Source organism: Bactrocera latifrons, unplaced genomic scaffold, assembly GCF_001853355.1.
Source record: "Bactrocera latifrons isolate USDA-ARS-PBARC rearing strain unplaced genomic scaffold, ASM185335v1 scaffold_39, whole genome shotgun sequence".
Lineage (NCBI taxonomy): Eukaryota > Metazoa > Arthropoda > Insecta > Diptera > Tephritidae > Bactrocera > Bactrocera latifrons.
The window spans coordinates 281,381-292,157 of NW_017537034.1; the positions used below are offsets into that span (position 1 = coordinate 281,381).

At 34.9% G+C, this 10,777-nt stretch overlaps 3 protein-coding genes across 11 annotated transcripts in view; 1 reads left to right on the forward strand and 2 right to left on the reverse strand.

Annotated features, from left to right (window-relative positions):
* Positions 1 to 2,336, reverse strand: part of LOC108972236 (UHRF1-binding protein 1) — a 43,643-nt gene extending 41,307 nt beyond the window's left edge. For 5 of the 6 annotated variants that reach the window (XM_018938765.1, XM_018938766.1, XM_018938763.1 and 2 more), the window contains exon 1: positions 1,710 to 1,753. In XM_018938765.1, the coding sequence (XP_018794310.1) occupies positions 1,710 to 1,753 (44 nt within the window). Of the gene's footprint in view, positions 1 to 1,709 lie in introns of all 6 variants that reach the window. The other variant, XM_018938764.1, reaches the window with a different exon arrangement.
* A 1,266-nt stretch (positions 2,337 to 3,602) lies between these two features.
* On the forward strand, positions 3,603 to 6,136 carry LOC108972239 (enolase). Its single transcript, XM_018938771.1, has 3 exons — positions 3,603 to 3,734; positions 4,372 to 5,095; positions 5,258 to 6,136. Exons 2-3 carry the CDS (start codon positions 4,379 to 4,381, stop codon positions 5,840 to 5,842), a joined length of 1,302 nt encoding a protein of 433 aa, XP_018794316.1. The 5' UTR covers positions 3,603 to 3,734; positions 4,372 to 4,378; the 3' UTR covers positions 5,843 to 6,136.
* A 2,945-nt stretch (positions 6,137 to 9,081) lies between these two features.
* LOC108972258 (serine/threonine-protein kinase grp) overlaps positions 9,082 to 10,777 on the reverse strand; it is a 40,066-nt gene continuing 38,370 nt past the window's right edge. For all 4 annotated transcript variants that reach the window (XM_018938801.1, XM_018938804.1, XM_018938803.1 and 1 more), the window contains one exon: positions 9,082 to 10,064. In XM_018938801.1, coding sequence (XP_018794346.1) covers positions 9,397 to 10,064 — 668 coding nt within the window. In that variant the 3' untranslated portion in view covers positions 9,082 to 9,396. The remainder of the gene's footprint in view (positions 10,065 to 10,777) is intronic.

Here is a 10,777-nt window from a genome sequence, read left to right on the forward strand (position 1 = left end):
CGCAGTCTACAACTTCATTTCCCAACCACCTAACCACATATTCACTTTCTATTCACCCATATTTTTGCAACCAACCCCCTCACTTTTGGTTAACATTGTTGTTTCGCAGAGCAAACCCATACCTACATAGCGAATACGCGAATAGAGAAATGATTCAATTTCTTTCTTGGTCTAAACACAATTTCAAACACTTCACCTCCCACTCTAGCACGTCACCATTGAAAACTTGATACACCAACTGGCAGCGATGCTAATATTCAGCGTAGCTAACTGCTGTACTTGACAGTGTTTTAACGATAATTTAATGGTTGACTGTTGCGTTGCGCCACAAGAAGTGATGTGCGCGCGGTGTTGTCGTCGCATAACAAAACTTTGGAGGATGTGCTTACTGTTCGTGGCGGCTTCACTCGATGCTAAGGCGCCAACGCGATTATCTGTCTCAAATTATGAAATGCTACTGCCGTTGCCTTTATTTTTATATAATATTTGTGCGTAGGTGCCAGTCAGTCTGTAAGCCCACGACTTGCAAATGGCCATCGCACAATGCAACTAGTTGAAAGCTTGCAAGGAATCGCATTAATAAATATAATAGAATAAATGTTACGACCGAATCCTTTACACTTCATGCTTTTACAGTTTTCACATAAGTTATAATTTTTATTGCACAACTTTTTAATATTCAAATCATATTTATTAAATTAGAACTTGGTGACCCAGCTTAACTTATAAGTATTTGTTTTGTTGCGAATAGTATGAAAATAAATGAAAGGAATTTTTAAAGTAAATTAAATTAAACAATTTGTTTAGTAATTTCATACAAAATTATTGAAATTGCAATGATAAGCATTAAGCTACAGACTAACTATGGTCAAACGTTAGAATAAAACAGTCAGTATGACTGTAGATAAAGTTTTGTAAAATTAAGATTTTTTGGATGTTTAAGTTCTTCTCAAAATTTTAAAATGAGTTGAGTTGTTAATTAAATTGTTAATAAAATCAATAAAAAGATTTTTACTGTGAATATTTTCCTAAATAAAAATTTTTACGAGTTTTACATAGTACATACATTATTAAACATATACAAATGTACGACATCCAAAGTTTTAGACCAATTAAAAAAAAAGCAAGTTATCTACTTTGCTAAGCAAATATTTTCTCATACCGCTTTTACCGTCTATACTATTATAAATGGCTAAAATAAGGAGAACACTGTAAAAAGTATTAGCAATAAAGGGCAAGTGCACCTTCAGATCAGGGTATATAGGCAAGTAAAGGCACATAAAGAATTCGTATGTGGGTACATAAGATTTATTGTACTCTATATACTTTCCCTCGCGTTACATATTCGTTACACGTACATATGTATATTTCTGTAAATAAAGGTCAATTATGAAAATATCTATAATCCCATATCGATAAGCGCCAAAAATTAAATTAATTACGGAAAAATCAAATAGTTTTTCACTTAAAAAGAGAATTGAGAGCATTCACCACAAAGTCTTTATTCTCTGCTTTATTAAAATTTTTAATTTAATTTTAACTCGTACACTAAAAAGGAAAAAACTCATGGAATATTTTAGATGTAGCCAAGTTGTGGTATTGAAAAATCAATTAATTAGTGGGTATGCAAAACTTAGTTCTTATTTTAGATTATAATCCATATCATAAAGTTATATGGAAGTATTTAAAACACGCTGCTATCTACTTACATCGAAAGATGCTTCAAGAGTTGATTCTTAATCAGCGACACCATCTTTACGGACTAGGACGCAGAAATTGCACAAACACGACGTTGATAACAAAACGCAATAGGTATCACTTTTTTATCAATGCGTCTTCATCTTTTTATAGGTTACTTCTTAATCAGCAGCTTTATAGGATTTGTACTAAATAATTTACACTTTTGCTGCGTTGGAGTTTTTGTTTCTATTTTCTCTACTTCACAAAGAAAACCCAGCTGGTGAATTGCCAGTGCACTATTTCTCAATCACTGCTTTATACACGCTTGTTAACCTTTACACATTTTCGCAAACATTTCACATACAGCTTCTATCTAATCGCAGCAGTTTTTCTTATTTTCCTGAGTTATTTTTACACGTTATTACTTTTTAATCACGACTTTGCAAATACCGTCATTTGATTTCTGCGAGTTTTTGTATTTATTATCGTTCCGATGTAAATGACAGTCTAACTAACTTCCAACTGGATTCTGAAAGGTGTGCTGTCAATAGACTAGTTGAGTTGCCGTAGTTGGAGCTGCCAGATGAATTTAAGCATTTAAGAGAACAGTAAAATTTGGGTAAAATATTTATTTCTTTAATAAAAACTACACTTAATCACAAAGTTGTAGGATCAAGGTAAGAATATTTTTGCTATTTGCACACAAATTGGAAATAAAGTACTGTTTTATAAAGAATTGAATTTGACATAAAAGGTAGGCAGGTGGCATCTCACACATTTCAAAGCAGTTTTTTTTGGTTGTGATTGTAAAACAATTTAAAATTTAAAATCGGCATATTTGCTTGTTTTAAAATATTTATTTCAACCTATATAATCGGACAATTGCTATGGATACCGGCTGTTTGTGCTTGTAAGTGATTTTATTACTGCAACTTAGTTTTTGGTGATGAATTTCGCGAATTTGATCAATTCCATTGTTTTGTTGATGTCGATAAAGTAGTTCTGATAGGTGACAAGAAATGGAAATATAGCAGTTTCGGACTTATGTGATATCGTTTGTGCTCGAATTTCGCTCTCTTTTTTTCATATATAATCTAAATATTTTGTTTTAAGAGATTCTGAGTTTGAGAATAGGAAATTTCATTTTATTTTTTAAGTAACATGGCAGAATGAAAGCTTTTAATAAGACACCAAAACTGTCGACTAAGCTGTACATCCGGTACATTTGTTCACTATTGTACCTATTTTCCAACACTTTTTTCCTCATATATTTGAAACATTCATCATTAATACTTGTATTTACTGCCAAATAAAATTATCAAACTTATTTAAACACGAAAAAACCTCGAGACTTTCCGCAAAGCTTTATTTTTCACTGCGAACACAGATAAGCACAAGTTTATGTATTTGGTGTACTCTTTCGTGCTCACATTGGTACCGCACATAGTGAGAGTGTGGATTGTGTTCAGCCGGCATCCGCTCTTGTCACCTTGCACGAAGGTCACTGAAAGTTTTGCAACAATACATACTGCACAGTGTGTGGGGAAGAGGAACTGAGGAACAAAAGCGTACACTATACACACATACGCGACACAAACCGCATTCGCCGGCAATTCCAAATTATTGTGTCATAGGCAAACGCTTTAATATTCAAAAAAACGTCCTACCTGTGTAATACTGCTGCTGACTTTGTCTCGACAACTTTTGGGGGGGACTTTAAATCCACACAAGTAGGAGGTAGAAACAGGCTAACTCGCTTTCGCAAATAGCTGATGACGGATCTACCACGTACATTTCGCCGATTGCATTTGCGACTGCGACAACAATAACAACAACCGGGGGAAATACAAAGAGCTTTACACGAAAACCGAGTTATATATACTTAAAATGTTCCTGTGGTCGTATTCCACGAAAGCAGCTGCTGCTACTGCTCGTAAAATCGTACTCTTCGCTCATCACTCAGTGTCAGTTGCTCCACAATCGCCGTTGGTGAATTTTGGTGCTAAAGTTCCGTCTCCGTTTGGGTTACAATTCTTGTTAATTAAACGCTTAAAGTAAGTGTTCAGAATCTTGTGCAAAATATTAAAGTAATAAGTGTATTATTTCATTAAAAATAACAATAATAACAAGATGCAATGACAATAAATACCCAAACGATTTATATTAACATCTTAGCTAATTAAATTCCATCGATTTATTAAACAACGGCGAAGAGTTAGATAACATTTTTCGAGAGGCCGTGTGCTTGGTTTTGTAAAAAATATTTAATATATTTTCGTGATTTAATTTTAGATTATTATTATTGAATACTTTTAGTTAATATGCCTCCATATTTGTATTAAAAAGTAAATGTATTTTATAACCGGGTAAGATTTTTCAATAGTGTAGTAATTTCTTATGACCTTTATTTGCTACGTAGAGGTCATTTATATCAAGAGCACGACTTTCATGTGTAATAGCAAGTAAAGGGAAATAACTTCGTCAGCTTAGAAGAACTAGTACATAATTGCAAATAATGGTAATGAAAACGTGTGAATTTAATAATTAAATAACGGATATGAAGGAGGCCAAATTAATAATTAAATAAATGTAGATATCAGCTTTTATCAGAAGCTCGATTCTGTTTAGATAAACTAAATAAAAAATAAACAATTTTTCTAATTTATCCTATTATTTATATTTTTCTACTAGCTCAAGTATGCCTATCAAGTCAATCTTCGCTCGTCAAATCTTCGACTCACGTGGTAACCCCACCGTCGAGGTTGATTTGTGCACTGAATTGGGTCTTTTCCGTGCCGCTGTACCCTCTGGTGCATCGACCGGTGTGCATGAAGCTCTTGAATTGCGCGATAACGATAAGAACAGCTATCATGGAAAGGCTGTGACCAAGGCTGTCGACCATGTAAACAAGACTTTGGGACCCGAATTGTTGAAGGCAAATCTCGAGGTCACCGATCAAGAAGGCATTGATAACTTCATGCTGAAATTGGATGGTACTGAGAACAAGTCGAAATTCGGTGCTAACGCCATTTTGGGTATCTCATTGGCTGTCTGCAAAGCTGGTGCTGCCAAGAAGGGTGTACCACTATACCAGCACATTGCTGATTTGGCTGGAAATAAGAACATTATTCTGCCAGTACCTGCATTCAATGTAATCAACGGTGGTAGCCATGCTGGCAACAAATTGGCCATGCAGGAATTCATGATTCTACCAACTGGCGCAACCAGCTTCACTGAAGCCATGAAAATCGGCTCTGAAGTCTACCATCACTTGAAGAAGGTCATCAAGGATAAATTCGGTTTGGATGCCACCGCTGTCGGTGATGAAGGTGGTTTCGCACCAAACATTCAATCCAACAAGGAAGCTTTGGTTTTGATCCAAGATGCCATCGCTAAGGGTGGTTACACCGGAAAGGTGAGTTATGTTCAAATTATGGTGTAATTTAATTGAAAAAAAAAACAATCAAAAAGTTTAAAAAATTACCGTGATTAGTATTTCTAAGATATAACAAGCAATGGATGTATTTTTCCTTAAACTCTGCTAAATATTAAAACAAATTATTTTTTCCACCCACAGGTCGAAATTGGCATGGATGTTGCTGCTTCTGAATTCCACAAGGACGGTCAATACGATTTGGATTTCAAGAACCCCAACAGCGACAAGTCCCAATGGTTGTCGCCTGAGAAGCTCACCAACTTGTACCAGGAATTCATCAAGGAGTTCCCTATCGTCTCCATTGAGGATCCCTTCGATCAGGATCATTGGGATGCCTGGTCAACCATTACTGCCAATACACAAATCCAAATTGTTGGTGATGACTTGACTGTCACCAATCCCAAGCGTATCCAGACTGCCGTCGAAAAGAAGGCCTGCAACTGCTTGTTGTTGAAGGTCAACCAAATCGGTACCGTCACCGAATCTATCAAGGCTCATCTGTTGGCCAAGAGCAACGGCTGGGGCACCATGGTATCACATCGTTCCGGTGAAACCGAGGACACTTTCATTGCCGATCTCGTTGTTGGCTTGTCTACTGGTCAAATCAAGACTGGCGCTCCATGCCGCTCCGAACGTTTGGCTAAATACAATCAAATTCTTCGCATCGAAGAAGAGTTGGGCGCCAAAGCGAAGTATGCCGGCAAAACTTTCAGAAAGCCACAGTAAATTTTTAGTGTTGAGCAATGATTAATGATTCCAACATGCACAATTAAGGCAAATTCAAGAAAATTTTGAGAACAACATGTGGGTGTGGCAAATTAAGTTGAACTTAATAACGGGAATACAATAAATGCAAACCTAGTACCTTGAACTGTATAGCCACCTACTACTACTACAAACCATCAAAAACAACAATAACAAATGTTAATAATATTTTGTGCGCAGTTATGATTTTCATCACCTTATCATACTTGTAAACCATTTTACTTGTTATATTAAACATACTTTATTTAAACTATATACAGAACTATTATTTCTTAACTGTTCTTTTTATATAAAACTACTTTAAATTATTATTATTGATAATTTCATTTCGGTATAATAAAATAGCATAGAAGAATGATGAAAAAATAAAGAAAAGACCAAAAACAACGAATTATTTATTATTTTGAATATTATTTGCTCTTACTACACTGCTGTGCAAAATAAAATGTAACTAACTAACTGGCTTATTAACAAAACATTTCAAAAAACATATTGCTTAATTGTTAAATATTAGTGTTGTTATGTAAAACGCACATAAAATCATACCGATGACACTCTGTATTGTCCATTTCAATTGTATTTAATCAAGGATATAATTGTCTGGTAGCATTGTGCTAATAATTATTAATAAAAAATTAATATGAAAATATTGGTTTCAACTTTGCGCTTGTTATTTGTTGTGAAAATTTTAGTAGACATTGTGACCGCAATAAAAAAATAATAATAATGCTTGTAACTACCGCTTACTAACCACATTATCTAAAAATTCGAAAATTAGGTTATTATTTTTAATTATAAAATATTATTTTTGGTCAAGGTGATATTTGAAGTTTACTCTAAAATACTTCTAGTTCTGCTTTTCCTCAATATAATCAATGTCAAGGTCTTATGTGAAGGTTAAAGAGAAAGATTGAGAAAGTATATACCAGCTATGTATGTGTTTTCGAATATCTGTTCAAAATACACAAAAATATGTCCCTGGTGTTCTTAGTGTTACGATCAACTATATATTATCTATATATGTATATAGTTTGTGTATACATCTAGTATATGTTTATGTATATATCAGCATATTTATTTATGTACTCATGGCCGTAGAGTACAAATTAGGATGTTTTTAGTGAATGATTGGATAAAAAAATCTGCAAAATATTGTTACAGAGCAACGAACACCCCGAGAAATCCGAGGCTGGAAGCAATTGTCTTCCCTCTCACACCTTCACCGTATGTACCGAATAGGTATATTACACTACCACGTAGGGTAGGTCATTCTTTTTGTACATTACGTCAGTTATTTGACAGCTGTTAGGTTTTTATATATGTACTACATATATATGCACACAAATCACCGCTTAGTCATATACATACATACATATTTCAAAAAAAGAATATTTTTCTTTATTTTGCCTGCCTAGCTGAGGAAATTTCGGCCTTGAAGACAATCGATCTTTAGGATTTCAAAAACTTGCATAATTACGCGCATAAAATGTATGTGATTTAGTTCATTATTGCCTCAGACAAAACCAAATTAACTTATATACAACTATATGTCAAATAAATACATATGTACATGTGTATACATGTACGTAGTAGTGCGTATGTGCGTACATTCGAGTTTGTCTGCGACAATTTTTTATTAGTTTAATGGAAAAATTTGTGCTGATTTAACATCAGGTTTAATTTAATGAAATGGATGCTTAAAAAGTCGCGGAGTTCAGTAAAGCCAAAAATCACGAGCTTTGCAAAATAGTTAGGGATGATGAAAATAATAATAATTATATTATTAACTCAGAAAACATTTTCCAGCAGTAAATTGAAGAAGTCGCTTGGTTTTTCCTGATTCTAACAGAGCTTTTGGTACTGCTCAAAGTTAATTCACACAGCCGCATTAGTATTTTCGTGCTGTCCAAAGTAGCTTTGAAATAAAGTGGTGGTGTGTGTCGATCCTCTTTTCACGGGTCTTTTCCAAGACTGAGTATATGATGAATATCAATCTTCTAACATGCTTTCGTCCCACCATACGCTACAAAGAAACTGACGCGTGCTCCTAATAAGTTCTTCGCCGCCATAGGACTAGCTCGGCCGGCAATGCATCGCCGCTTTATTTTATTTGTATTTGCTGTTCGAACTTCGTCAGGTTCGGACAATGGCTCCAAATGTCATCGGTTAGAGAATCGTGTTCACCATCTCCTGGTGTTATGCTTTTACTGCCATTCAGCAGGCTGAAGAAGTGTTCCCTCTATAATTTCAGTATGCTCTGGGCATCAGTTACTAGATCATAGGGTTCTATAAGAGTATGTTCCGTTCTTAAAACTTTCTGTTAGTCGGAGCATCTTTTTTTACAAGAGTATGCTCCTTTTTTGAAACCATCTGTTAGTCGCCGCATCGTTTCGTATAATCTTCGGGCATGAGCCCTGTTGGCCAGCTTGTCAAGCTCTTCGTACTAAAGCATTTCGCCCTCTATCTTTTTTGTCTTCAATGTATCTCGCCTCCCTCTCCTCCCCTCTTCAACTCTCGGTATCTATCCCATACCACAAGTGTTGTGGTCAATTGTAACGTTGCGGGGTAGGCAGTTAGTTTTCTTTCCGCTGCGACACGGCACTCCTCATCGTACCAGCTGTTTTTTTGCCTTTTCCGAAAACCATTGGTTTCGGTTGCAGCTTTGCGTAAGTAGCTTGAAAGGCTGTCCCACAGTTCCCTTTGCGATCCGGAGACAGAAAGTTAACTTAATGAATATATACATACAGATATAACCGATAATTTCTAGGTGATACAAACAACCGTTAGGTGTACAAAACTAATATGCTTTGTAGCAACATGTTGCAAGAGTGTAAAAATTTTAATTGTAAAGGAGGTTCAGAGCTTTATAGACGCGTTCCCACGACATTCTGGTCTAAATAACCAAACGGACCCGGATTTTTATCCGACCAAGGATTGTCAACCGGGAACCTTTCCTCGAATTTACTTCAAGAATGCTTTCTGAAGCTCCAACAAAAACATCATAGACACATGAACAACCTTTTCTCACGGCAACTTTTAAAGAAGAAATTGTTATGCCTCCAAAACCCGTATATTAACATTATTGTTACTTGAAATATAATTAAAACATATTTAATTTAACTTTTCATTTGCTGTTATTTCAGCAGTCTTTTTTATTTTTAACTAAGATTTCCATAAAATGTGTAATATTAACATTTTGTCTGATTTGTGTTTTCTAATAAATTAATACAGCCAAAAACAAAACTAAGTCAATTACTAAAACTATATGTGAAAATTCAATGAGAATATGTGAATACAAAAACAATAATAATGCAAACAGACATGTGAAGAGTGATAACACTAAATTAGAGAATACATATTTTCTTTGTATACATTTTGTGTAGGAAATTGACTTTGGATTGGATAGTGTAAAACATATTTATATGTATATAATATATTTGGAAATTGCATTGGAAATGCCAGTCATTGTACAACTTCAAAACGCCTTCGAACGAACATATAAAACGCAAACTTTTTTAAGGCACAGCATTTGTCGCTATCGCAATGGGCCACGTTGTCGGTCCACGCAACACAATGTCCTCCAGTGATTCTTTAATTTTAATAAAGCGACGCTTAAACTCTAAACCACAACCTTTGGACAAACGGAAATCGACCAGAATTTTGCCATCCATCTCGATAATGTACGCCTTGAAGACCAAACGCAGTTTTCGGCGATCAATCGTTGATATGGTGACCACACCACCATCGCCCACTTTGCAGGCGAAACCCAAACGTTCGATGGTCGCGACCAGACGTTTTACCGTGTCATCCCAACGTGTGGTGACAAAGAAGCGCGTCATACGACGCACCAAACGATGGAAGACATTCTGCGATGCCGATTGTGTTTGATTCATTTGCGTACAAACTAGCAAATCGTCCAGTAGGGCAGGTTGTGAGAAGCAGAAATTGAAGCGCGCCTCCTGTGCGGCGGCGGGATTGTTATTGGCGCCATCGGCGGCGCTGCCACCGTCCGTAAAATCTGGCGGTATCGTGGGCATCGGTTGTGAGCAGTAATTACGCGATATTGTGTCATCGACAAAGTGATTGGTGAGACGATGTTTGCTCGAATGCTGTCGTGAGCGTTTGGCTTTCGGCGAGTGTATGTCGAGCGCAGCGGCCGAGTCAACGAGATCATGCGAAAGTTCTGCGGAGAAAACGGTGAATGAAATTGACAAATTAGTTGTTTGCACACCATTTTTTTATTTTTTATTTTTTTTTGTTAACAATATTAAATAAAAATAATGTGTAAATAGTAAAAATAATATTCGAAAGCGCACTTAAGAAAACGAAAACACACACACGAAATAAAATGAATTGCATTGGAAAATGAAAACGCAAAAATCATTTGGTTTTTGGTAATTAAGCTCTATGGATTTCTAGTACGCCTACCATACAGCTAAAATCACCAAAGAGCAAATAATATGCAAACGAAAAGATAATGCAAACATAAAAACAGAACGAAACGCACAAAAGAAAAAAAAAACATTTTTGGACATAATTATATAACACTTGCAAAAAACACAAAAAAAATTATTAAAACAAAAAGAAAAACTTTTTATATGGATACAGTAATATTATGGGTTATGGTATTATTTCAAAATATATTTTGTTATTTCACTTAGAAAAAAGTCATCATATCATGATGTTATTTTGGAAAACTACAAACAAAATATTTTTAATTTATTATTTATTTTTTCCTTTTTAATGTGGTTTTTTTAAATTTTCCTTGTTATTTCACATTAAAAAAGTAAATCATGATGCTATTTTGAAAATATTATAAAACATATTTTTAGTTTATTATTTATTTGTTTAATTTTTTATGCGTTTATGGTATAATCCTTAAATGTTTTTTTATAT

Excerpts from the sequence above, each read along its gene's own strand:
- LOC108972239 (XM_018938771.1), top strand. The coding sequence starts at position 4,379 with ATGCCTATCAAGTCAATCTTCGCTCGTCAAATCTTCGACTCACGTGGT. Across the intron at positions 5,096-5,257 it reads AGGGTGGTTACACCGGAAAG|GTCGAAATTGGCATGGATGT; the intron begins GTGAGTTATGTT and ends TTCCACCCACAG.